This window comes from Bos taurus, chromosome 9, assembly GCF_002263795.3.
Source record: "Bos taurus isolate L1 Dominette 01449 registration number 42190680 breed Hereford chromosome 9, ARS-UCD2.0, whole genome shotgun sequence".
NCBI lineage: Eukaryota > Metazoa > Chordata > Mammalia > Artiodactyla > Bovidae > Bos > Bos taurus.
This window is the reverse complement of record NC_037336.1, coordinates 13,111,896-13,138,974: the sequence shown is the minus strand read 5'-3', so window position 1 is coordinate 13,138,974 and position 27,079 is coordinate 13,111,896. Positions and strand designations below refer to the sequence as shown.

Sequence of the window (27,079 nt, the reverse complement as noted above, 5' to 3'; positions counted from 1 at the left end):
TTCAGGTGTAGAGCAGAATGATTCAGTTTTATATATATTCTTTTAGATTTTATTGTAGGTTACTACAAGATATTGAATACAGTTGCATGTGCTATACAGCAGGTCCTTGTTGGTCATCTATTTTCTTCTTTAATTTTTTTAATTGAAGGATAATGGCTTTACAGTATTTTGTGGTTTTCTGTCATACATCAACAAGAATCAGCCATAGGTACACCCATGTCCCTTCCCACCCAAACCTCCCTCCCATCTCCCACCCCATCCCACCTTTCTAGGTTGTCACAGGGGCTGTTTGAGTTCCCTGAGTCATACAGCAAATTCCCACTGGCTATCTATTTTACATGCTGCTGCTGCTAAGTCGCTTTGGTCGTGTCCGACTCTGTGTGACCCCATAGACGGCAGCCCATCAGGCTCCCCTGTCCCTGGGATTCTCCAGGCAAGAGTACTGGAGTGGAGTGCCATTGCCTTCTCCAATGTATGAAAGTGAAAAGTGAAAGTGAAGTTGCTCAGTCATATCCAACTCTTGGCGACCCCATGGACTGTAGCCTACCAGGCTCCTCTGTCCATGGGATTTTCCAGGCAAGAGTACTGGAGTGGGGTGCCATTGTCTTCTCTGATCTGGTGTTGTAAATTTCTACGTTTCTCTCCATACATCTCACCTTCTCCCGCCTCGCCTCCCCTTGTGTCCATGGGTCTGTTCTCTATGTGTGTTTCTCCATTGCTGTCCTGAAAATAAATTCATCAGTACCATCTTTTTAGATTCCATATATATGCATCAGTATATGATATTTATATTTCTTTTTCTTCCTTACTTCACTCTGTATAATAGGCTCTAGGTTCATCCACATTAGAACTGACTCTAATGTGTTCCTTTTTATGGCTGAGTAGTATTCCATTGTATGTATGTACCACAGCTTCTTTATCCATTCATCTATCAATGGACATCTAGGTTACTTCCATGTACTAGCTATTGTAAATAGTGCTGCAGTGAACATTGGGGTACACGTGTCTGTTTCAATTTTGGTTTGCCCAGGGTATATGCCTAGTAGTGGAACTGCTAGGTCATATGGTGGTATTATTCCTAGTTTTTTAAGGAATCTCCGTACCATCTTCCACAATGGCTGTAATCAATTTACATTATTACAGACTTTTTGATGATGGCCATTCTGACTGGTGTGAGGTGGTATGTCATTGTAGTTTTGATTTGCATTTCTCTAATAATGAGCGATGTTGATCATCTTTTCATGTGTTTGTTAGCCGCCTGTATGTCTTCTTTGGAGAAATGTCTGTTTAGGTCTTTTTCCAAGTTTTTGATTGGATTGTTTGTTTTTCTGGTATTGAGTTGTATGAGCTACTTACATATTTTGGAAATTAATTCTTTGTCAGTTGTTTCCTTTGCTATTCTTTTCTCCAATTCTGAGGGTTGCCTTTTAACTTTGTTTGTAGTTTCCTTTGCTGTGCAAAAGCTTTTAAGTTTAATCAGGTCCCACTTGTTTATTTTTATTTTTATTTCCATTACTCTAAGAGGTGGGTCATAGAAGATCTTGCTTTGATTTATGTCATCTAGTGTTCTGCCTATGTTTTCCTCTAAGAGTTTTATAGTTTTTGGTCTTACATTTAGGTCTTTAATCCATTTTGAGTTTATCTTTGTGTATGGTGTTAGGAAGTGTTCTAATTCCTGTTTTTGCACATAGCTCTCCAGTTTTCCCAGAACTACTTCTTAAAGAGGCTATCTTTGCCCCATTGTATATTCTGCCTCCTTTGTCAAAAATAAGGTACCCATAGGTGCGTGGGTTTATCTCTGGGTTCTCTACTTTGTTCCATGGGTCTATATTTCTGCTTTTGTTCAAGTACCATACTGTCTTGATGACTGTAGCTTTGTAGTATAGTCTGAAGTCACGAAGCTTGATTCCTCCAGCTCCATTCTTCTTTCTCAAGACTGCTTTGGCTATTCAGAGTCTTTTGTGTTTCCATGTGAATTGTGAAATTTTTTGTTCTAGTTCTATGAAAAATGCCATTGGTAATTTGAAAGGGGTCGCATTGAATCTGTAGATTGCATTTGGTAGTATAGTAATTTTCACAATGTTGATTCTTCCTACCCAGAAACATGGAATATCTCTCCATCTGTTTATGTCACCTTTGATTTCTTTCATCAGTGTCCTGTAATTTTCCATATACACATCTTTTGTCTCCTTAGGTAGTTTTATTCCTAGATATTTTATTCTTCTTGTTGCAGTGGTGAATGGGATTGATTCCTTAATTGCTCTTTCTGATTTTTCATTGGTGGTATATTGGAATGCAAGTGATTTCTGTGTATTGACCTTGTATCCTGCAACTTTGCTGAGTTTGCTGATTAGCTCTAGTGATTTTCTGATAGTTTCTTTTGGATTTTGTATGTGTAGTATCATGTCATCTGCAAACAGTGAGAGTTTTACTTATTTTCCAATCTGGGTTCCTTTTATTTCTTTTTCTTCTCTAATTGCCATAGCTAAGACTTCCAAAACTATGTTGAATAATAGTGGTGAGAGTGGACACTCTTGTCTGAATTTAGAGGGAATGTTTTTACTTTTTCACCATTGAGAACAGTGTTTGCTGTGGGCTTAATCATATTTGGCCTTTACTATGTTGAGGTAGGTTCCTTCTATGCCCATTTTGTGAAGTGCTCTTATCATAAATGGGTGCTCAATTTTGTCAAAGGCTTTTCCTGCATCTATTTAGATGATCATATGGTTTTTATCTTTCAACTTCTTAATATGTTGTATCACACTGATTTGTGTATATTGAAGAATCTTTGCATTCCTGGGATAAACCCAACTTGATCATGGTGTATGAGCTTTTTAATGTGTTGTTGAATTCTATTTGCTAGAGTTTTGCTGAGGATTTTTGCATCTATGTTCATCAGTGATACTGGCCTGTAATTTTCCTTTTTTGTGTTGTCTTTACCTGGTTTTGGTATCAGGGTGATTGTGGCCTCATAGAATGAGTTTAGAAGTGTTCCTTCCTCTGCAATTTTTTGGAAGATTTTCAGAAAAGTAAGCATTAGCTCTTCTCTAAATGTTTGATAGAATTCTGTGATACCATCTGGCCCCGGGCTTTTGTTTTGGGGGAGATTTTTGATCCCAGTTTCGATTTCAGTGTTTGTACTTTGCTTGTTCATAATTTCTGTTTCTTCCTGTTGAACTTTCCTAAGAATCTATTTCTTCTAGGTTTTCCATTTTATTAGCCTATAGTTGCTTATAATATTCTCTTATGGTCCTTTGTATTTCTGTGTTGTCTGTTGTAACCTTTCCTTTTTCATTTCTAATTTTGCTGATTTGTTTTTTCTCCCTTTATTTCTTGATGAGTCTGGCTAGTGGTTGTCAATTTTGTTTATCTTCTCAAAGAACCAGCTTTTAGTTTTATTCACCTTTGCTATTGTTTCCTTCATTTCTTTTTCATTTATTTCTGCTCTTATCTTTTTGATTTATTTCCTTCTGCTGACTTTTTTTGTTCTTCTTTTTCCAGCTGCATTAGATGTAGAGTTAGGCTGTCTATTCGATGCTTTTCTTGTTTCTTCAGGTAGGATTATATTGCTATAAACTTCCCGCTTAGAACTGCTTTTGCTGAATCCCATAGGTTTTGGGTTATTGTGTTTTTGTTGTCATGTATTATTTAATCTCCATGAGTTTGTGTTTTTTGCAATTTTCCCCTGTAGTTGATATCTAGTCTCATAGATATCTCATAGATACTAGATATCAACTACAGAGAAAATTCTTCATACAATTTCAACTTTCTTAAATTTACTGAGGTTTGATTTGTGACCCAAGATGTGGTCTATTGGAGAATGTTCCATGTGCACTTGAGAAGAAAGTATCTTCTTCTGCATTTGGATGGAAAGTCCTGAAGATATCAATTAGGTCCACTTGGTCTAATGTTTCATTTAAGGTTTGTGTTTCCGTATTGATTCTCTGTTTTGATGATCTGTCCATTGGTGTAACTGGGGTGTTAAAGTCCCCTGCTATTATTGTGTTACTGTCTACTTCCCCTCTTATGCCTGTTAGTGTTTGCCTTATGTATTGTGGTGCTCCTGTGTTGAGTACATAAATATTTACAATTGTTATGTCTTCTTCTTGGATTGATCCCTTGATCATTATATAGTGTCCTTCTTTGTCTCTTATAATATTCTTTATTTGAAAATCTATTTTGCCTGAAATAAGGATTGCCACTCCAGATTTCTTTTGGTTTCCATTCACATGGAATATCTTTTTCCATCCTTTTACTTTCAGTCTGTATGTGCCTCTAGGTCTGAAGTCGGTCTCTTGTAGGTAGCATATATGTGTGTCTTGTTTTTGTATCCATTCAGTCAGTCTGTATCTTTTGGTAGGTGCATTTAATCCACAATACATATATTCCTATTGGCATTTTCTTGATTGTTTTGGGTTTGTTTTTGTAGGTCTTTCCTTTCTCTTGTGTTTACTGGCTGTATAAGTCCTTTTAGTATTTATTGCAAAGCTGGTTTGGTGATGCTAAATTCTCTTAACTTCTGCTTGTCTGTAAAGCTTTTGATTTCTCCATCAATTTAGAATGAGATCTTTGCCAGTTATGGTAATCTTGGTTGTAGATTTTTCTTTCAATACTTTAAATATATCCTGCCATTCCCTTCTGGCCTGCAGAGTTTCCACTGAAAGATCCACTGTTAATCATATGGGTTTTCCCTTGTATGTTACTTGTTCCTTTTCCCTTGCTGCTTTTAATATTCTTTCATTGTGTTTAATCTCTGTTAGCTTGATTAATATGTGTCTTGACGTGTTTCTCCTTGGGTTTATCCTCTGAGGGACTCTCTGCACTTCTTGGACTTGATTGACTATTTCCTTTCCCATGTTGGGGAAGTTTTCAATTATAATTTCTTCAAAAATTTTCTCGGTGCCTTTTTTTTTCTTCTTTTGAAACCCCTATAACTCAAATGTTGGTGCATTTAATATGTCCCAAAGATCTCTGAGGCTATCCTCAATTCTCTTTATTCTTTTCCCTTTATTCTGCTCTTAAGCAGTTATTTCCACCATTCTATATTCCAGCTCACTTATCTGTTCCTCTGCCTCAGTTTTTCTGCTATTGGTTCCTTCTAGAGTATTTTTAATTTCTGTAATTGTGTTGCTCATCTCTGTTTACTTATTCTTTACTTCTTCCGTGTCCTTGGTGATTGTATTAACTGTGTTAAATGTTTCTTGCATTTTCTCCATTCTATTTTCAAGTCTTTGGAGCATCTTTACTATCATTATTCTGAATTCTATTTCAGGTAGATTGCTATTTCCTCTTTATTTATTTGGTCTTGTGAGTTTCTACTTTGTTCTTTCATTTGTGCTTTATTTCTCTGTCTTATCATCATTTTTTTTTCTAACTTGCCCCACTTGATGTCTCCTTTTCTCAGGCCTTAGGGTTATAATCCTTATTCCTTTTGGTTTTTGCCCTTGGAGGGAAAGATTGGATGGGTGGTTTGTGTTGACTTCTTGTTAGGGGTGACTTGTGCCTGTGTTCTAGTGGGAGGAGATCAAGCAGGTAATTACAGAAATAATGGGACATAAACACACACTTGCACACATACAGTATTCTAAAGAAAAGAGCACAGGAGATTGACTTGAACAAGGAAAACCAAAAGTGATATCAACTAATTAAAAAGCAGAGCTAGCGAACGCTCAATCTGGAAAACTGAGCACAATCAGAGTGCCAACTGGGGAATATAGCAAAGAGAGCTCAACAATTTAACTTACTTGGTGAGAAAAGAAAGAGTGAAAGAAAAAAAGGAGAATAGAAAAAGGGGGAAAAAAGAGGAGAAGGGAAGGAAAAGAGAAAAAGAGGGGATGGAAAAGAGGGTAAAAAAAAAAAGAGAGAAAAGAAAAAATAGAAAAGCAAAGATAAATAGATATATTTGGGAAAGATCTCTATATGGTCAGGAATAGCCATAGTCAGTATAGAACGATAGGCAAAGAAGTTAAATATGTAAAAAACAAAATTTAAAAACTCATTCAAAAAAAAAGGTGAAAAAGAAAAAAAAAATCTTAAAAATGAATTATTTTTTTTAACAAGAAAAGCAAAGAGGAAAACTCCACAGCACTGCAAAAGGATAATGTGAAGGTGAGACTATGTAGGGGGAGTAAGCAGGGTGATTTATAAGAAAAAATTTAAAAAAAAAAGGTTCTCAAGGTCGTACTTCTTCTTGGTTGTGGAGTCTGCCCCGTGGATGGGGTCGGGTAGTGTCCTGTGATGTTTTCCTGGTTGGGGGAGCTTGTGCCTGTGTTCTGGTTGATGGAGCTGGATCTCATCTCTCTGAAGGGCGGTGCAGTGTCCAGTAGTCTCTATGGCTCCAGTATGTGTTTGGGCAGTCCTTCTGGCCCTGGCGGTGTTAGACACATCTATTTCCACAGCTGCTTCAAAGTGGCCCTCTCAGCATATCTCCACTGTCGCCAACCCCCGACTTGTCTCCGGGATCATTGCTATGCTTCTGTTCTCCTGTCCCACCCTACACTGCTGGCCGAAGCTAGCTGGGCAGGGGTTTGTGTGGATTTTTTCTTGGCTCCCCAACTGTGCCCTCTGTGTCGTGGAGACTTCTGTGGGCTTCCCTCAGCCCCCGGAACTCACCCCCCTGTGTTGTGGGCTTGTGTACACTTGTGTCAGCTTCATGGTCCCAACCTCTGCATCACAGGGCTTGAGTGCGCTTGTCTCAGCTCCCCATGTCCAGCCTCTGCATCGCAGGGCTTCTGTGCACTTGTCTCGGCTCCTGGTGCCCGGCCTTTGCGTCACGGGCTTATGTGCACTTGACTCAGCTCCCCAGGCCCGGCCTCTGTGTCGCGGGGCTTGTGTGCGCTTGTCTGAGTCCCCCGGGCCCATCCTCTGCATCGCGGGGCTTGTGGGCACTTGTCTCGGCTCCGGGTGCCCGGCCTCTGTCTCATGGGGCTTGTGTGCACTTGTCTGGGCTCTCCAGGCTCACCCTCGGCATCGCGGGGCTTGTGTGTGCTTGTCTGTGCTCCCCGGGCTCACCCTCAGCATCGCGGGGCTTGTGTGTGCTTGTCTGTGCTCCCCAGGCTCACCCTCAGCATCGCGGGGCTTGTGTGTGCTTGTCTGGGCTCCCTGGGGTCACTCTCGGCATTGCGGGGCTTGTATGTGCTTGTCTCAGCTCACTGGGCCCACCCTTTATATCACAGGGTTCAATTTTTATATGTAGCAAACCAGGTAATAATTAAACATTTACTCATTCACTTTTCTTTTTAACTTTTTATAATTTGCTACAAAGGTCTCTGTAAGCTGCTGAATTTTAAGAAATATGGCATCCCTTGGTCTTTGCCAAAAGTTAACAGAAATTTAGAAGGTACCACCAATGTAATAAAGTTACTTAGAGATCTCCGTGTTCTCTGAGATATTAATTAAATGAATACCCATTTTCCCCCCACTGAGGAACAGATTAAAAGAGTTAATGCATTGTAAATGGATCTTGCCACATAAAACATAATGTGTCTTATATATACAGTAGAATATTACTTGGACATAAGAATGAAATGTTGCCATTTGCAACAACATGGATGGATCTGGACGGTATTTTGCTTTAGTGAAATAAGTCAGATTGAAAAAGACAAATACTGTGTCTTTTCATTTATATGTGGAATCTGAAAAATAAAACAAGTGAACAAATATTAAACAGAAACAGGCTCATGGATACAGAGAACCAACTAGTGGATAGAGAGGGAGAAGGGGGAGGGGGGGTCAGGCAAGGTAGTTGAAGGGCATTAAGACGTACAAACTAATAGGTGTAAAATAAGTAACAAGGATGTACTTACTGTGCAGCACGGGGAACATAAGTCAACATTGTGTAATACCTTTGTATTGAATTTTGAATTATTCTTTTGTACACAAGGAACTAATATAATATTGTAAGTCAATTATGCTTCCATTTTTTAAAAACACTTGGTATGTTTTCTCAGCATTGATTATTAATAACTTGCTACTTCTAAAATTTCATTTTTACCATTATCCTCACTGACTTATGAAACTTTTTAGTTTATTTAGATTTTTTTTTAAAGAGAGTTTCAAAGGTGCCTAAATCTGTCCATTATCCAAACCTAAGGTTAATCTGTTTTTCCATATGCTTCCGAAATTGAAATATTCAGAAGCAAGAGGAATTAAGAGAATTAGGTTTCCTAGAACTTCAAACCGGAGAAGGCAATGGCACCCCACTCCAGTACTTTTGCCTGGAAAATCCCATGGACGGAGGAGCCTGGTAGGCTGCAATCCATGGGGTCGCGAAGAGTCGGACACGACTGACCGACTTCCCTTTCACTTTTCACTTTCCTGCATTGGAGAAGGAAATGGCAACCCACTCCAGTGTTCTTGCCTGGAGAATCCCAAGGACGGCGGAGCCTGGTGGGCTGCCGTCTGTGGGGTCCCACAGAGTCGGACACGACTGAAGTGACTTAGCAGCAGTAGCAGCAGCAGAACTTCAAATGGCATTCTTAAACCAGATGACATTGTAGTTGAAAATGTCATAAAATACTTTGTTACATGAAGCTCCACTTTTAATCCTGGATCCAATAAATGTTTGGGGTCTGCTGTACTTCATTCATTCCTTAAACATTTTTTGAGCACTTACTATGTCCTAGGTTCTTTGTCAGGTGTGTGTGTGCTTAGCTGCTCAGTCGACCCCTGGACTGTAGCCTGCCAGACTCTTCTGTCAATATGATTCTCCAGGCAAAAATACTGGAGTGGGCAGCCATCCCCTTCTCTAGGGGATCTTCCTGACCCAGGGTTCAAACCCAGGTCTCCTGCTTTGCAGGCAGATTCTTTACCATCTTAGCCAATAAGGAAGCCCCTCTTTGTAAGGTACTGAGGACCAAAAAATTGATAATCAGAGAGAAGAAATGAACAAGACATGGTTCCTTTGGGACCTATGATATCCAGAGGGAGACAGGCGTGAATGGACAGAACTTCAGGCCGACACTGCTGTCTACAGGTTACTTAGTACATCTTTGATACAGAGAAGGCAGGAGTCCTCAGCCAGCCTGGAGATGATACTCTCCTGCCAAGGACTGTCAGCAACATACCTGTAGTGTTGAACAAAGGGATTTCTTTCTTTTTTTTTTTTAATATGGAGCATTACATGAATTTGCATGTCATCCTTGCATAGGGCCCATGCTAATCTTCTCTGTATTGTTCCACTTTTAGTGTATGTCCTGCCAAAGGGAGCATGGGATTTCTTGCTTTGTGGCAATGCAGAAGAAACCACACCATGAGGAACCAAAGGGCATCTCAGTGAGAGCTGAAGGCAGCTTGCTACAGTTTAGACTTGTGTTACTTGACTGTGAGGAAGGTTTAAAGAATCACTGTTTTGCTCCAGAATTGGTGCTGTGAGAAGGCAGTAGCGGTTCTGTGGCTGAGGATCTTAATTTTTATCTAGGTGGGGCTGAGGCTATAATTGGCAGGGAAGCAGCAGTCACATTAGCCAGGAGAGAGTTTTGCTCTTCTGTGTGGTTCATACATTCTTGTTTTCATCTGTGCTCAGAGGTGATCAAGGTGTTGTCCATCTGTCTCATTCCATCGTGGTTTTTTTGAGATTTTATTTGTGTTGGGCCTTCATGGCTGCGGGCTTTCTCTAGTTGTGGTGAGCAGGGACTGCTCTTCATTGCAGTGCGTGAGCTTCTCGTTGCGGTGGCTTCTCTTGTTGCAGAGCATGGGCTCTAGAGTGCTGGCTCAGCAGTTGTGCACATGTGCTTAGTTCCCCACAGCATGTGGAATCTTCCCAGACCAGGCGTCACAGTCAGTGGGAGCGTGCTGTGGCCCAACTGTTAGAAGCAGACCATCTCAGGTGAGAGCAGTCAGAGGCTGCGTGTTTCTTTCTTACTGGTAAAAGCTTCATCTGAGCAATCTTGAAAGAGAAGTTGGCGTGAACTAGGCACATTGGGAAAGGGAGAGATGTGTGGGTATCCCCGGGCAAGGATGTGGTATAAGCAGATTCTGAGGAGAGAGAGTGATACTCGCCAGGAATCAGGTCTTGCTGCAGGTAAAAGGCAAAGGCAGAGAGTGGCAGAAGAAGCCTGATCATGGAGAATCCTGTGTGTCCCACTGAGGAGCTTAGACTTTACTCTTTACGCACTGGGATGCCGTGAACTGTTTGTAAGCTTGATGCTGTTAAAGTGCTGCACTCAGTATGCCAGCACATTTGGAAAACTCAGCAGTGGCCACAGGACTGGAAAAGGTCAGTTTTCATTCCAGTCCCAAAGAAGAGCAATGCCAAAGAACGTCCAAACTACCGCTCAGTTGCACTCATTTCACATGCCTTTTGACTGTGTGGATCACAACAAACGTGAAAGATTCCTCAAGAAATTGGAATACCAGACCACCTGCCTGCCTCCTGAGAAATCTGTATGCAGGTCAAGAAGCAACAGTTAGAACCGGACATGGAACAGCAGACTGATTCCAAATTGAGAAAGGAGTACGTCAAGACTGTATATTGTCACCCTGCTTATTTAACTTATATGCAGAGTACATCATGCAAAATGCCAGGCTGGATGAAGCACAAGCTGGAATCAAGATTGCCAGGAGAAATATCAATAATCTCAGTTATGCAGATGTCACCACCATTATGGCAGAAAGCAAAGAAGATGAAAGTGAAAGAGGAGAGTGAAAAAGCTGGCTTAAAGCTCAACATTCAAAAAACGAAGATCACGGCATCCGGTCCCATCCCTTCGTGGCAAATACATGGGGAAACAGTGGTTTGATCCCTGGTCTGGGAAGATCCCACATTCCAGGGAGCAACTAAGCCCATGCGCCACAACTACTGCGCAGCAACTGCTAGAGCCCGCGTGCCCGGAGCCTGTACTCCTCAAGAGAAGCCACCTCAATGAGAGGCCCGCACATTGCAACCAGAGAGCAGCCCAGCTCAACGCAGCTGGAGAAAGCCCATGTGCAGCAACGAAGACCCACCATGGCCAGAAAATAATGTAAATAAATAAATCTTTAAAAAAAATATTGGAGCGATTGCCATTCCCTTCTCCAGGGGATCTTCCTGACGCAGGGATCAAACACAACTCTGCTGCATAGCAGGCAGATTCTTTACCATCTGAGCCACCAAGGAAGCCCTATTACAAAATAGTGATTCACGATTTTCAAAGGTTATGCTGCATTTATACTTGTTATAAAATATTGGCTGCATCCCCCATGTTGTATAATACATCCTCGTAGCTTATTTTATACCTAATTGTTTGTACCTCTTTACCCACTCCCCTGTGTTGCCCCTCCCACTGTCCCTCTCCCTACTGGTAGCCATTAGTTTTTCCTCTGTATCTGTAAGTCAGCTTCTTTTTTGTTATCTTCACTAATTTGTTGTATTTTTTAGATTCCATAAATAAGTAATACCTTGTGTTTCTCTGACTTATTTCACTTAGCATAATGCCCCCCAAGTCCGTCCATGTTGCTGCAAATGGCAAAATTTTGTTCTTTTTTTATAACTTAGTACTATTCCATTGTGTATATACCGTATCTTCTTTATCCATTCATCTGTTGATTGCCACTTAGGTTGCTTCAATTTCTTGGCAATTGTAAATAATGCTGCTATAAACATTAGGATGCCTATATCTTTTCCAATTAGAGGTTTTTGGTTTTTGTCTTTGTTTTTTTCAGGTAGGTACCCAGGAGTGGGATTGCTAGGTCATTTGGTACTTCCCAGTTCAGTTCAGTTCAGTCAACTCTGCGACCCTACGGACTGCATCATGCCAGGCTTCCCTGTCCATCACCAACTCCTGGAGCTTGCTAAAACTCATGTCCATCTAATTAGTGATGCCATTCAACCATCTCATCCTCTGTCGCCCCCTTCTCCTCATCTTTCACCTTCATCAAGAAGTTCTTTAGTTCTTCTTCACTTTCTGCCATAAGGGTGGTGTCATCTGTGTATCTGAGGTTATTGATGTTTCTCCTGGCAATCTTGATTCCAGCTTGTGCTTCATCCAGCCTGGCATTTTGCATGATGTACTCTGCATATAAGTTAAATAAGCAGAATGACAATATACAGCTTTTCCCAATTTGGAACCAGTCTCTTGTTCCATGTCCAGTTCTAACTGTTGCTTCTTGACCTGCATACAGATTTCTCAGGAGGCAGGTAAGGTGGTCTGGTACTCCCATCTCTTTAAGAATTTTCCACAGTTTGTTGTGATCCATCCAAAGGCTTCAGCATAGTCAATAAAGCAGAAGTAGATGTTTTTCTGGAACTCTCTTGCTTTTTTGATGACCCAATGGATGATGGCAATTTGATTTCTGGTTCCTCTGCCTTTTCTAAATCCAATTTGAACATCTGGAAGTTCACAGTTCACATACTGTTGAAGCCTGGCTTGGAGAATTTTGAGCATTACTTTGCCAGCATGTGAGATGAGTGCAATTGTGTGGTAGTTTGAACATTGTTTGGCATTGCCTTTCTTTGAGGTTGGAGTGAAAACTGACCTTTTCCATTTCTATGGCCACTGCTGAGTTTTCCAAATTTGTTGGCATATTGAGTGCAGCACTTTAACAGTATCATCTTTTAGGATTTGAAATAGCTCACCTGGAATTCAATCACCCCCACTATCTTTGTTCATAGTGATGCTTCATAAGGCCCACTTTGACTTCACATTCCAGGATGTCTGGCTCTAGGTGAGTGATCACACCATCACAGTTATCTGGGTAATGAAGATCTTTTTTGTGTAGTTCTTCTGTGTATTCTTGCCACCTCTTCTTAATATCTTCTGCTTCTGTTAGGTCCATAGTGTTTCTGTTCTTTATCGTACCCATCTTTGCATGAAATATTCCCTTGGTGTCTATAATTTTCTTGAAGAGATCTCTAGTCTTTCCCATTCTATTGTTTCCCTCTATTTCTTTGCATTGATCACTGAGGAAGGCTTTCTTATCTCTCCTTGCTATTCTTTGGAACTCTGCATTCAAATGAGTATATCTTTCCTTTTCTCCTTTGCCTTTAGCTTCTCTTCTCTTCTCAGCTATTTGTAAGACTTCCCCAGACAACCATTTTTGCATTTCTTTTTCTTGGGGATGGTCTTGATCACTGCCTCCCATACAGTGTCATGAACCTCCATCCATAGTTCTTCAGGCACTCTGTCTATCAGATCTCATCCCTTGAATCTATTTGTCACTTCTACCATATAATTGAAAGGTATTTGATTTAGGTCATACCTGAATGGTCTAGTCGTTTTCCCTACTTTCTTCAGTTTAAATCTGAATTTAGCAATAAAGAGTTCTTGATCTGAACCACAGTCAGCTCCCAGTCTTGTTTTTGCTGACTGTATAGAGCTTCTCCATCTTTGGCTGCAAAGAATATAATCAATCTGATTTTGGTATTGACCATCTGGTGATGTCCATGTGTAGAGTCTTCTCTTGTGTTGTTGGAAGAGGGTGTTTGCTATGACCAGTGCGTTCTCTTGGCAAAACTCTATTAGCCTTTGCCCTGCTTCATTTTGTACTCTAAGCCCAAATTTGCCTGTTACTCCAGGTATCTGTTGACTTCCTACTTTTGCATTCCAGTCCCCTATGAAGAAAAGGACATTTTTGGGGGTGTTAATTCTAGAAGGTCTTGTAGGTTTTCATAGAACCATTTAACTTCAGCTTCTTCAGCATTACTGGTCACAGCATAGAGTTAGATTACTGTGATATTGAATGGTTTGCCCTGGAAACAAACAGAGATCATTCTGTCATTTTTGAGATTGCACCCAAGTACTGCATTTTGGACTCTTTTGTTGACTCTGAGGGCTACTCCATTTCTTCTAAGGGATTCTTGCCCACAGTAGTAGATACAATGGTCATCTAAAGTTCTATTTTTAATTATTTTTAGTTTTTTAAACAACTTCCATACCGTTTTCCACAGCAGCTGCATCAGTTTACATTCCCACCAACAGTGTACAAGGGTTTCCTTTTCTCTACATCGTCTCCAACATTTGTTATTTGTGTTCTTTTTGATGGTAGTGATTCTGACAGATGTGAGGTGACATCCCACTGTGGTTCTGATTTGCATTTCCCTGATGCTTAGTGACTTAAACTTCTTTTAATGTGCTTGTTAGCCATCTGCATTTGCTCTTTGGAAAAATATCTGTTCAGTTCTTCTGCCCATTTTTTAATCAGATTCTTTATTTTTTTATGGTGACTTGTACGTGGTGTGTATATATGTTGGCTATTAACCCCTTGTCAGTCATATTATTTGCAAATATATTCTCCCATTCAGTAGGTACTGTTTTTTTTATTTGATGGTTTCCTTTGCTGTGAAAGAGCTTTTGTGTTTAATTAGATCCTGTTTATTTACTTTTGCTTTTATTTACTTTAGGAGATAGATTCAAAAAACATTGCTACAATTTTTGTCAAAGAGCATTCTCCCTATGCTTTCCTCTAGGAATTTTATTCTATTCAGTCTTACATTTATAAATATTTAATCTATTTTTAGTTTATTTTTGTGTATGGAGTAGAGAATGTTCTAATTTTTTCTTTTACATATAGCTGTCCAGTTTTCTCAGCACCATTTATTGAAGAGTCTGTCAAGTCTGTCCATTGTGCAGACTATCTTTTCTCTCTTGTCATAGAGTAAGAACAACTTCACTTTCACTTTCACCCTCATGCATTGGAGAAGGCAATGGCAACCCACTCCAATGTTCTTGCCTGGAGAATCCCAGGGACGGCGGAGCCTGGTGGGCTGCCATATATGGGGTCACACAGAGTCAGACACGACTGAAGCGACTTAGAAGCAGCAGCAGCAGCAATTGACCATGCGTGTGTGGGTTTATTTCTGGGCTTTCTATTCTGTCCCACCGATCTATGAGTCTGCTTTTGTGCCAGAACCATACTGAGTTTTTATTACTATAGCTTTATAGTATAGTTGGAAGTCAGGAAGCATATTCCTCCAGCTGTTTCTCTTTCTCGATTGTTTTGGCTGTTCGAGGTCTTTTATGTTTCCATACAAGCTATTAAATTATTTGTCAAGTTCTGTGTAGAATGGCGTTGTTATTCTGATAGAGATAGCATTGAATTGGTACATTGGTTTGGGTAGTATGGTCATTTTAACGATATTAATTCTTCCAGTCCAAGAACACGGTATATAGAGGTCTCCTTTTTAATAAATTGTTAAGACATTACCACTTTACCCACTGACGTTTTCTTTCCTCAAGAGATCTGGTATTGTTTTTTTGCTTTTTAATTTTTTTTCTTTACTAAGTCTTTAGGACAGGATATTTTATAACTGTTTTGCTTCTCTTCTACCTTTTTGAAAGAGTATACAATTTTGCAGTCTTATGAAGCAAATAAGGGCTTTGGCTTGAGTATTTAGTTGCACTAACTTAGAACATGCGTTTCATGCAGCTTTTTCTAAACCAATTTGTTGTTTCTTACATTTGACAGGAAAACATTTTTTTGTGAAGTTGTACATAGAAGATACTCAAATGTTATTGATTGACCTTACCCTTCCTATAGTCTAGAAGATTTTGCACATTTGACAACAAATACATTTTTGTTCTGTACCTTCGTGCTTCAACTGTTATTTTTAAAAGCTGTTTGAGCTATTATTACTTATTTAATGATACATTCTCTATACAAGATTCAAGATCTCATTGATTATTCCTTCAGAAATTCCCTTACTCAAATATCTTAAAGAATTTGCTCTCAAAATATTGGCTGGGCAGATGATCTGAACAACTAAAAAATTTCCTTTCCAGTATTTTTTCATTCATCAGCAGTGGCATTTTAGAAGAATGTGGAGCTCTGGCAAGAACTTTTGTAATGCGCTTTGCCAACATTTAAGTATAATGAAGCCAAGAGAGTGTGTGACATTGCGTGATTGACAAGTCATCTCTGATAATAGCAAAAGAATAATTTCTTATCTAGAACATCAGAAAAAGCTGTTTTGTACTTTATTAAGATCTTGCCTTCAACTTTTGTTGTCCATTATGGTAGCCACCAACACTTGTGGTTATTAAATTTTAATTGAGATTAATTTAATTAACAATTCATTTCCTCAGTCACACTAGCCATATTGCAAAGGCTTGATAGGGCTACTGTTTACCAAATTGGCCAGTGTAGACATAGAACATTTCGGTCACCATAATAAGTTCTATTAGACAGGGTTATCTTAAAATCCTGAAGGATTTTTTTAATGTCTGCCACAGCTAATTGGATAGTTTCTCCTAGAAACATTTAAAAATTCATCACTAATTTGAATGTTTTATAAATGAAGGGTTTCCCCCCTTAAAATATAACTTGTAATGTGGAAATACTATAAATTGATGTCATAATTGTCATTCGGAGAAAAGAAAGCTGTTGTTTTATACTCAGTTTACAAATGAACACTAACATTTACATATCATATTCTTCTTTCCAAATTTCTGACTCTGTGGGCTTCATGTTCATGTGATAAATAGCTATTGAGATCCTGCTACATGTCAAGCTTATATGTTTGGCCTACAACTGGTCTTTCCCCCCACCCAGCTTTATTAAGATATAATTGACATTATGTATGTTTGTTTAAGATGTACACCATGATGATTTGATATACTTAATTACAAAATTGGAGAAAGGAACAGCAACCCACTCCAGTATTCTTGCCTGGAGAATTCCAGAGGAACCTGGCGGGCTACCATCTGTGGCGTCGCAAAGAGTCAGACACGACTGAGCGACTAACACACACAAGCACGTCTTACATAAATGATGCCCACAGTGGGGTTAGTTAACACCTCCATCATCTCAGTGGATTACCATTTCTTTTTTGTGGTGAGAACATTTAAGATCTACTCCCCTAGCAGCTTTCAAGTACATGATAGAGTAGTGCTGGCTATCGTCGCCATGCTGACATTAGATTGTAGCAGCTGCTCATCTTGTGACTGGAAGATGAGTTTCCCCCTCTCTCCAGCCCCTGGCCACCACCATTTTATTCTCTGTTTCCATGAGTTTTGACTTTTTGAATTTATGTATTTATTTAACTTTTGACTGCACCAGGTCTTTGTTGTGGCATGCAGGCTTTCTCTAGTTGTGGCGAACGGGGGCTACTCTTCGTTGCAGCGTACAAGCTTCTCACTGTGGTGGCTTCCCTCATTGTAGAGCTTGGTCTCTATTCCACATGATATACGGTATTTGTCTTTCTCTGTATAACTTATTTCACTTAGCATAATGCCCTCAGGGTCCATATGTGTTGTCACAAATGCCAGGATTTCCTTGTCTAAAGCTAACTAAGTCAATTATTTTCCAAGGGTTCCCAGACCACAGCCAAGAAAGGCTGAAGCTGGTTGACAAGTTACTTCAGGGTTCACAGCTGGGACCAAGATCCTTATGTCTTTTACCCAATGCACAGGCATGCAAAACTCTTACCAGGTCCCTTGGCATATGTTTGTAGATCCCACTGCCCCCCAGAAAAACACTTTTGTCTGTGGATGGATGCCAGATTGTTGTTGGGGGTGGGGGACAGTGGATACCAATAAGGGGCATATTATTTGGCCATCTTGCTGACATCACTCTCCACGTATAGCTGCTCATGGTTGAGTGATTCTCCAAAACACTCAGATTATAGAAAATTCAATTGTTAGACTGTGAAAATATTCTGGTATGGCTCAGTTTGTTTCAATTTTCCTTCATTTATATTAATATAAGCAAGATTATGCCTAAATACTGATGAAAAGCTACAGAAGCTATTATCAGAGCCCTATACTCTTCTGAAACATCACCATCAGTAAGTGTAAATACACAGTCATAAACATGTCTTAAAATTATTACATATTTTATATCAGATATATTTCAGTTATTTAGATCAGATACATCTAGGCTCATATTTTTCAACAAAGAAGTATGATTTCATTTCTTTTGTGAGTTTCAAAGCCATGTAAAAAGAGCTATATTCCAAATTCCTTTAAATGCTAAATTCTCTAGACTGGTTTTTTCCTTCCTCTTTGTCCTAAGATTTTCAAGCAAGGGGTGATTAGGGCTCAGTGCAGCAGTGGGGAGGTTGCAGAATTCTTTAATTACTACAACTGCTGCTGTGTTATGCTTAGTCGTGTCCAACTCTTTGCAACCCCATGGACTGCAGCCCGCCTGGCTCCTCTGTCCATGAGATTCTCCAGGCAAGAATGCTGAGTAAGTTGCCATTTCCTTCTTCAGGGAATCTTCTTAACCCAGGAATAGAACCAGAGTCTCTTGCATCTCCTACATTGGCAGGTGGATTCTTTACCTCTAGTGCCACCCGGGGAAGCCCCAATTACTACAACAGTGGATCCCAAAGTTTGCTACACTTTGAAATCATCCATGGATCTTTCAAAAATATGGCCACCTACATCCTACCCACCTCTCAACCTGATTTAATTGGTCTCAGGTGTGATTTTGGCTCTGGGGTTTTTTAGCTCGCCTGGTGATTCTAACACGCAGCAAAGTTTGAGAACCACTGCTGTGTAGAATCACCAGGGAAGCCTTTTAAAATATACACATTGGCCCTCCACTCAGAAGTTTGACTTTGGCTTTGAATCAGCAAGTCTGGGGTAGAACACAGCCAAATGTAATCTTGAAGTGCCAAAGGAGATTCTGAAGTGTAGCTGGAATCAAGAACCCTGCTATATAAGAATAATTGTCCCTTCTCTTTCTCTTCCCCCACATCCCCTACATCTTTGATACATGGGGGGAATCACAAGAGTATATCTACCAAATCAGATCAAAAGTCCCTAGAAAAAAAGGCCCCAAGTAATACTGGTTCTTCCCCTTTTTGAAATAATAGTGCACCCTAGAGGTGAAAACATAGATTGCTCCAGCTTTTGAAGAAGACAGAGCAGAGTCTCAGTATACAGGAAATGTAAGGAACTGATTTCTCAGACCAGTGGTCTCCAGGCTTTACTTAATCATGTGTCTATAAAGTGGGAGTACTTACCTGGTGGTCCAGTGGCTAAGACTCTGTACTCCCAATGCAGGAGGCCCAGGTTCGATCCCTGCTCAGGGAACTGGATGCCACATTGCCACAACTGAAGATCCCAAGTGCTGCAACTAAGACCTGGTACAGCCAAGTAAATAAATATATTTTTAAAAAATACAGTGTGGGGGATAACAATCTGAGCATATGCATATTTTTATGGTTATCTGTATGCACTTCTGTACTTTCATACATTATAAAATTTACATAAAGACAGACTCTTTAAAGGATGGGTAAGATGAAATAAACAATATATACATAAATTTTGAATTTTAATAGGAAAAGCTTTTTGTCACTTAAAAATTAATAATAATACATTGTTTAATGGGAATAGTGTGTTTGAATACGGAGTATTGATGAGCCTGCCATCATTTTGTTTGGTATGGTAGCTGACAAAGGGCTCATGAAGAAAAGTGTCAACTCTACTATTTTCTTAGCATTCACTTGTACTTATGTTATTAGACTTCTGTTTACCTTCTCCAGATGAATCTTCTGAAGATTTTTTTTGTCTTTGCTGGGTCTTCCTTGGCGCATGTGGACTTTCTCCAGTTGCAGCCAGCAGGAGCTGCTCTCTAGGTGTGGTGCACAAGCTTCTCACTGCGGTGGCTTCTCTCATTGCAGAGCCCGAGCTCTAGGTGTGTGGGCTCAGTAGTTGTGGCAAGTGGGCTTAGCTGCCCTGCAGCCTGCAGAATCTTCCCTGGCCAGGGATCGAACCTGGGTCACTGAATTGGCAGGCAGATGCTTAACCACTAAACCACCAGGGAAAGGGAAAGTGAAGTCGCTCAGTCATGTCCGACTCTTTGCGACCCCATGGGCTGTAGCCTATCAGGCTCCTCTGTCCATGGGATTTTCCAGGCAACAGTCCTGGAGTGGATTGCCATTTCCTTCTCCAGGGGATCTTCCTAACCCAGGGATTGAACCTGGGTCTCCTGCATTGCAGACAAACGCTTTACTGTCTGCGCCACCAGGGAAGTCAGTCCTTGTTAATTCTGTAGATTTGTTTTCATTAAAACTGGCTAATGAAACCCATAAATCCATTCTGAAAGGCAGGTATAAACTAAAGTGTGCTGTAATACTACACCAAGGGCAGACCAACAAGTAAGGATGCCATTAAACCCCTTTTGATTGGGGAAATCAGACAATATGTGATTATCTGACGTATTCCAGGGCCAACCTATTTGTTAAATATGAATACAGCTTAATTTCTTGTTTTAAAATGAGTATAGTGAGTATAGATAGATCTAGTATGCCTTTCCACACTGTGGGGGATCATCTTGCGACCCCTGGGATGTTTATACCCTGCTTTGAAGACCATTACTCCAGATGGCTACATAAAAAACCTTTTATTGCACAGTTCTTATAAATCACTGTAATTGAATAAAGATTGGAGAATGAAATATGAATTCTAATAGGACTTCCAGTCTCTTACCTTGGCCCTTATGTCAGCCTCTGAATTTGATTATTAAACTGTCCTTTCTTTTTAAGGTGGAGAAATTAATACTTCAGGGGACTTCTGACACTTATAAGGCATTTTTAGTTTGACCTTTGAGCTCTAAGATTACATTTCTGTTTTTTTCTTCTAATCTGAATCATGGAGTTTCTATTGCTATTTAATATTTTTAGAGTTGTTTCAGAAATCTAAGATTTACTAGCCAAGATTGATAATGTGTTCTAGATGAAATTTTAGCTGATAAGATACAGATTTAAACATAGCTGTCCTGTGCTGTACTTAGTTATGTCCGACCCTTTGAGACCCCATGGACTGTAGCCCGCCAGGCTCCTCTGCCTGCAGGGATTCTCCAGGCAAGAATACTGGAGTGGGTCGCCATGCCCTCCTCCAAGGGATCTTCCTGACCCAGGTATCAAACCCAGATCTCCCGCATTACAAGCAGATTCTTTACCATCTGAGCCACCAGGGAAGCCCAAGAATACTGGAGTGGATAGCCTATCCCTTCTCTGGGGGATCTTCCCAACCCAGGGATCGAACTGGGGTCTCTTGCATTGCAGGCAGATTCTTTACCAGCTGAGCTACCAGGGAAGCCCAAGCATAGCTGTAGCTTATCCCAATTACACCTGGTGTTTGTTTGCTTGTTTTCTAGCTCTCTTCACAGAAGTCAGTGCCATGGATACCCATGCTGAAATCACTGCCACTCTGGGCTATTGTAGTTGCACATTTTTCTTACAACTGGACTTTTTATACTTTATTGACCTTATTGCCTACTTACATGAAGGAAGTCCTAAGGTTCAATATTCAAGAGGTAAGAACAAATAAGCATCTACTTCTTACAGAGAATATACCGAATTTGTTCCTATCTATGTGAAACTCAGTTATTTTGCATCTTCCATTTTACTTTTATACTAAATTCTGAAGACTTCTCTTTTTAGCCTCGCTTGTTGCTTTGCTCTGTGTGTGTTAACTCTTGATTCAGGGTATCTTGGCTAGTATCCCCTTTAACTGTGAAGATCTCACTAGCGCCCAGTAACATGCCAGGATCTCAGATGACAAATACAGGTAGTACTGTGTGTGTGTATGTGTGTGTGTATGTGTATGTTAGTCACTCAGTTGTGTCTGACTCTCTATGACCCTATGGACTGTAGCCCACCAGGCTCCTCTGTCCATGGAATTCTCCAGGTAAGAATACTGGAGTGGGTAGCCATTCCCTTCTCCAGGGGATCTTTCTGACCCGGGGATCAAACCCTGGTCTCCTGCGTTGCAGGCAAATTCTTTACCGTCTGAGCCACCAGGGTAGCCCTGCAGGTGATACTGTATTCCCTTGTAAAAGGGATGGTGGCAGGACTCTGCTGGCAGCCGAGTGGGGTATTGGAAGACACAAGATTATTGTGCAGAGGTTGCTCTGTATTGGCAGAGCTATAGTTGTAAAGCTGTATAAGACATATCTCCCTAAAACTGTCAATTCCTTCTGATCTCATCAAATGGAGACAATTCCTATTATCTCTGTGTTGATGGATTTTGTCTCTAAAGAAATTGAAGAAAAAGATAAAGAGAAAGAGGCATAGTTTGTAAGAAAACTTGGTAGTGTTTTTTGTCTTCAAATGAAGGATGAGTCAAACGCATAAATGTTAGGAGTTAAAATGATAAAATCTTAGAAGTGTACATCTTTGTGACCTGGCACTGGACAACAACTTCTCACATATGACCCCAAAAGCACACATGACCAAAAGAAAAAACTGATAAGTTGGGCTTCATCAGAATTGAAAGCTTTTGTGCCTCAAAGGATATTATCAAGAATGAAAACCCACTGAATGGGAGAAAATATTTGCAAATCATATACTTGATAAGGATTAAGTATTCCAAATATGTAAAGAATTTATACAACTCAATAATAAAAAGATAAATAACCCAATTTTTTAATGGGCAAAGGATTTAAATAGACTTTTCTCCAAAGAAAATATGAAAATGACCAATAAGCCCATGTAAAGATTCTCAACACTATTACTCAATACATAAATGGAACTCAGAACCATAATGAGACGCCACTTCACACCTATCAGAATAAAAAAATAAATAAAACAGAAAATAACAAGTGTTGGTAAGAATGCAGAGGAAACGGATCCCTCATACATTGCTGGTAGGATGTGAAGTGTAGCTGCCATGGAAAACAGTTTGGCAGTTCATCTAAAAGTTAAACATAAAGTTATTATGACCCAATAATTCCATTTCTGAGTCTATACCCAAGAGAACTGAAAACATATGTGCACGCAAAAACATGTACACGTACACAAAAGCTTATAACATCATTATTCATAATAACCAAGAGGTGGAAACAACCCAAATGGTATCAGCTGATGAACAGATAAATAAAATATGTTATATTCCCCCAAGAACTATTACTGAGCCAGAGTGGAAACCCTGGAAGAAAAAGTAGCAGCCTGGGTGGTGAATGTAAAGACAGTAAGGCTGACGGCACAACTGCAGTGGTTACATGGACCTAAAGCTATCAACACTGTTAAAGTGAACCTTTCAGTCACTCAATTCCAAAGCATACTGAAAACGTTGGCCACGTAGACCAAACCTTAAACTTGACCTAGACAGCTAAGCTGTAAAGAACTCCTCCGGCTACTTTTGAAAAAAAAATCCATTATACTGAAATATATCCACCAATTGCATTAACAGAAGTTAAACTGAACTGAGGCTTTACCCATAGCTTGGGATGGATTTGTTGCAAGCAACCTCATTTTTCCTAAGCTCTCTGTTAACAGAGCTTGACTGTAGTCCCCTACCGTAGTGACAAATTGCATGCAAATTTAAGGATCATTCCACTTGATGCTTCTTTTTGAAAATGTCCCAGGAGAACTATAAAAAGAATGCGGTATCAATAGCTGACTGGTAATTAGTTCAGTTCAGTCGCTCAGTCATGTCCGACTCTGCGACCCCATGAATCGCAGCACACCAGGCCTCCCTGTTCATCACCAACTCCCAGAGTTCACTCAGACTCACGTCCATCGAGTCAGTGATGCCATCCAGCCATCTCATCCTCTGTCATCCCCTTCTCCTCCTGCCCCCAATCCCTCCCAGCATCAGAGTCTTTTCCAATGAGTCAACTCTTCGCATGAGGTGGCCTAAGTACTGGAGTTTCAGCTTTAGCATCATTCCTTCCAAAGAAGTCCCAGGGCTGATCTCCTTCAGAATGGACTGGTTGGATCTCCTTGCAGTCCAAGGGACTCTCAAGAGTCTTCTCCAACACCACACTTCAAAAGCATCAATTCTTTGGCGCTCAGCTTTCTTTACAGTCCAACTCTCACATCAATTCTTCAGCACTCAGCTTTCTTCACAGTCCAACTCTCACATCCATACATGACCACTGGAAAAACCATAGCCTTGACTAGACAAACCTTTGTTGGCAAAGTAATGTCTCTGCTTTTGAATATGCTATCTAGATTGGTCATAACTTTCCTTCCAAGGAGTAAGCGTCTTTTAATTTCATGGCTGCAATCACCATCTGCAGTGATTTTGGAGCCCCCAAAATAAAGTCTGACACTGTTTCCACTGTTTCCCCATCTACTTCCCATGAAGTGATGGAACTAGATGCCATGATCTTAGTTTTCTGAATGTTGATTAGTATATGTACTTAATTGCCTTCATTTATTTTTCATTAATATTTTTTTAGTTCTGTAATGAAAGACTTTAAAACTAGAATCTTAAAAAAAAACTAGAATCTTTTTACTTGGCATTTTCATACCAAAATAAAACAAACCAAAAAAAAAAAAAAAGGCATTTGCTTTTTGAATCAAAATTAAAAGAAATGTGAATAGAGTTTGAAAATGATTCTCTTATTATATAGAAGCCTCTTTTTTAATGGTTTTTTCCTTGAAAAATCAGCATACTACATTCATGAAACAGCCTTTGTTCAAAATAAAGCTTGATTTGAAATGCATTGTATTTAAAATTATAATCTCATTAATTAAAAAGTTTAAAGATCTGATCATTTGTTATAAGCTTGCTTTGTTATATGTTTAGTTTTATTAGTTATCATCACTTTTACTTTTTCCTCATTTTTTCCTAGTGTCCCTATTTCTTACAACTCAGTGAGAGTTGAAGCAGTATCTGTTGGCCTATTTTGAATATTAACATTTTGGAATCAATTTTTTAAATAAATGAATACAAGGGACTATATCCTTGAACAGAATGCTTAATAACTATAGAAGACACCCATGGACATATACATGTGGTATAAATGTTGAAGATGTTAGCAGTTTTAGGTTTTCAGGGGAGTTTTCACCACTGGAATTTTAAGTGGAAAAATTCAGTAACTAGTTATTGTTGGTCTTAGCCCAGCAGAGGACAAGGCCAAGGTCAGAAAATTCTCTTCTCCATTTGCTACAGTTATTCATGTGTAAAGTTCTGCCACAAACAATAGATGTGGTCCCTCTCTGCAGAATTCCTTTTGTTTTTAGCATCTCTTATTTATTTGGCTGAACTGGGCCTTAGTTGCGGCACGTGAGCTGTTAGTTGTGGCATGTGGGATCTAGTCCCCTGACCAATGATTAAACCCTGGGCCCCTTGCATTGGAGCTGGACTCTTAGCCACTGAACCACCAGGGAAGTCCCCCACTATGCAGAATTCTAAATGGAATAAAGTTAAACAAGAAATTACTCAATACCAGAAAAAAGAAAAATACTCAACCATAGAAGTGGAACTAGAAGCATACAACATCTGAAAATAGATCACAAGTTGTGATAAAAAATTATATCTTTTCTTAAGCACTCTTAAATTTAAAATATTAGCAAATTTTGCTGATCTATCCCATTAATTATGCTTAGATAGAATTACTACCAGATTTATTAGGTGGAATGTATTTATTCGATAGATGGGATTTATTTATTAGACAAATAGAATTTATTTATTAGATAAAATTATTACCAGGATGGGGCGGCCACATGTATACCTATGGCCAATTCATGTTGAACTGTGCCAAAAACCATCACAATATTGTAAACTAATTATCCTCCAGTTAAAACAATTTTAATAAATAAAAAAGTAAATAAAAAATATTTCTCAAAAGCTTAAAGAGAGCTCATAGTAATAATAAAATAATAATAAATTAATTAGTAATAAAATAATAAAATCAACAACTATAGCAACAGAGAAAAAAGAAACAAAAATCCAGAACCAACTACAGAACAAATCAGAATATAAGAATAACAATAATTGTTTTTCTTGGAAAAACAATTATTATTACCAGATTTTAATATCAGTGATAAAATATCTTTCTACCTTTTTTGTGTTTGTACATCTCTAACAGGTGTACCCATCTCTCTCAGACTAAAAAGTGTTCTCTTTTTAACTTTTTACTTTGTATTGGGGTATAACCAATTAACAGACAATCTTGTGATAGTTTCAGGTGAACAGCAAAGGAACTCAGCCAAACATATACATGTATCTAAATCCCATGGATGGAGGAGCCTGGTAGGCTGCAGTCCATGGGGTCGCGAAGAGTCGGACATGACTGAGCGACTTCACTTCACTTTTACTATTCTCCCCCAAACTTCCCTTCTAAAAAAGACAACATGCAACATTCAAACCCCATGTCAGACGTGGAAAGGAATAGAGCTTGAGGCCCTTGTATCCTGCCTTAGACAGAAGGACAGAAATAAAACCACTGGACATCAGCAGAGGGAGCTGGGTGGGCCAGGGCCCCTGGGGCCACTGCCAGGGGAATCACGGGGACACGATACAGAGGGCACAAAGTCTGATGAGAAACTCCTCATCTGCTTCTTCCATGCATCCTCGTCACCCTGGAGGGGGGGCGGGGCGGGGGGGTGGTACCAGCAGCCCTGGGCTCCTCTGCTGTCACTTCACCTTCATCAGCGCCCGGCACTGATGCAGCTGAAGTAGGTCTGGGCATCCTCAAGCAAGAAGCCCGAAGAGAGCAGTTTCTAACAGCATCTGGATGGTGCTCACTTTAAAATAATTCATTAAGCTGTGCATTTGACTCATGTGATTTTCTCTGAATTTTATTTTATAATTAAAAAATGTTTTCAAAATAAATAAGACTGTCCTATGGGAGAAAGCCCTAGGCTAATAGGAAGACATCCTCTCACTGAAGCTAGAGCCCAAATCCCAAAATAGCATTCAAGATCACCCTAAGCAGACTGGACTACGGGGAGCTCTGGTTCCCTGTGAGACAGGCTCTCTGGGACTGCATTGAGCTGAATCCCGGAATCCTAAAAACCGAACTTGTTTACTGTATTATGTAAAAATTAGCAGAATCCTGCTATGTATTTCATGTGGTGGTAGGGGTGTGTGTGTGTGTGTGTGTGTGTGTGTGATTTTGGTTCTTTTTCCCTCCATCATTAATCCTGGATCTTCTTATTCCTTCCAGAATGGGTTTTTATCTGCAGTCCCTTATTTAGGCTGTTGGTTATGTATGATCCTGTCTGGTCAAGCTGCTGACAACTTAAGGGCAAGATGGAATTTTTCAACTCTATGGGTTCGAAGAGTTTTTAGCCTTATAGGTAGGTAAAAATGAATCATGTTGTTTTGGTTTACAATTATTTACTGTGTTTACGTTGAAAGGCAAAGTAAAAGTGATAATATTAGTTATTTGTTCACATATCAAAACAATATATTTTAACGCACGTAGTACATGTCTGCATAAGATGGTTCTTTTTGAATGATGCATTTTGAGGATTTCGATT

At 39.7% G+C, this 27,079-nt stretch overlaps 1 protein-coding gene and 1 non-coding gene across 11 annotated transcripts in view; one reads left to right on the top strand and one right to left on the bottom strand.

Moving 5' to 3' along the window:
- SLC17A5 (solute carrier family 17 member 5) overlaps window positions 1–27,079 on the top strand; it is a 75,995-nt gene that overhangs the window by 22,704 nt on the left and 26,212 nt on the right. For 5 of the 10 annotated variants that reach the window (XM_059889745.1, XM_059889744.1, XM_059889743.1 and 2 more), the window contains 3 exons: window positions 18,921–19,013; window positions 21,019–21,177; window positions 26,764–26,896. In XM_059889745.1, coding sequence (XP_059745728.1) covers window positions 18,921–19,013; window positions 21,019–21,177; window positions 26,764–26,896 — 385 coding nt within the window. The remainder of the gene's footprint in view (window positions 1–18,920; window positions 19,014–21,018; window positions 21,178–26,763; window positions 26,897–27,079) is intronic. The other 5 variants (XM_059889747.1, XM_010808342.4, XM_024996683.2 and 2 more) reach the window with 1 other exon arrangement.
- LOC112448196 (U6 spliceosomal RNA) lies at window positions 9,104–9,207 on the bottom strand. Its single transcript, XR_003036584.1, has one exon. It is a non-coding gene; the product is annotated as a U6 spliceosomal RNA (small nuclear RNA).